A 528-nucleotide genomic window follows, 5' to 3' on the forward strand; every position below is an offset into this window, starting at 1 on the left:
TGAGCGCGACGACCTTCGCCTTGTTGTCCTTGTTCAAGTGAACGTTGTTCTTGAACTTGAGCTCGTTGAACTTCTTCGTGTTGAACTTGACTCGAGCACGGTTGAGCGCTTTGCGACGACGAGCGTTCTCGAGAGCGACGAGTTTGAGGATCTTGGCGTTGCGGAGTCGAGTGTTCTTGCGGAATCGGGGGACTGGCAAGAGAGAGAGAGGCAGGGAATCAGTCACTGACTTGGAGAGAGAGAGTAAGAGTGAGAAAACTCACAGCCTCTGTAACCAATTCCTCCGTGACCGAAAGATCGCTTCATGAGAGATGATCCAGCATCGGCATCAATCGAGTTTGATTCTTGAGGAACGTCTTCGGCGTCGAATTGATCGAAATCGGGAGAAGCAGCGGCGTACAAGTTGTCTCCAATCGACGAGGGACCGACGTCGTTCTCGTTCGAGTTGCCTTCGTTGTTGTCGAGGATGTCGATTCCTCCGATTCCGCCGAATCCTCCTCCTCCTCCGTAGAAATCTCCTCCTCCTAG

At 52.5% G+C, this 528-nt stretch overlaps 1 protein-coding gene across 1 annotated transcript; it reads right to left on the bottom strand.

Moving 5' to 3' along the window:
• Positions 1-528, bottom strand: JCM6883_003285 (uncharacterized protein; the record flags this gene model as incomplete). Its single annotated transcript, XM_076635774.1, has 2 exons — positions 1-192; positions 264-528. Coding segments are annotated over 2 exons (457 nt in total), but the record flags the coding sequence as incomplete, so codon positions are not given.

This window comes from Sporobolomyces salmoneus (assembly GCF_050403485.1).
Source record: "Sporobolomyces salmoneus JCM6883 DNA, S_salmoneus_JCM6883_v1_ctg257, whole genome shotgun sequence".
Lineage (NCBI taxonomy): Eukaryota > Fungi > Basidiomycota > Microbotryomycetes > Sporidiobolales > Sporidiobolaceae > Sporobolomyces > Sporobolomyces salmoneus.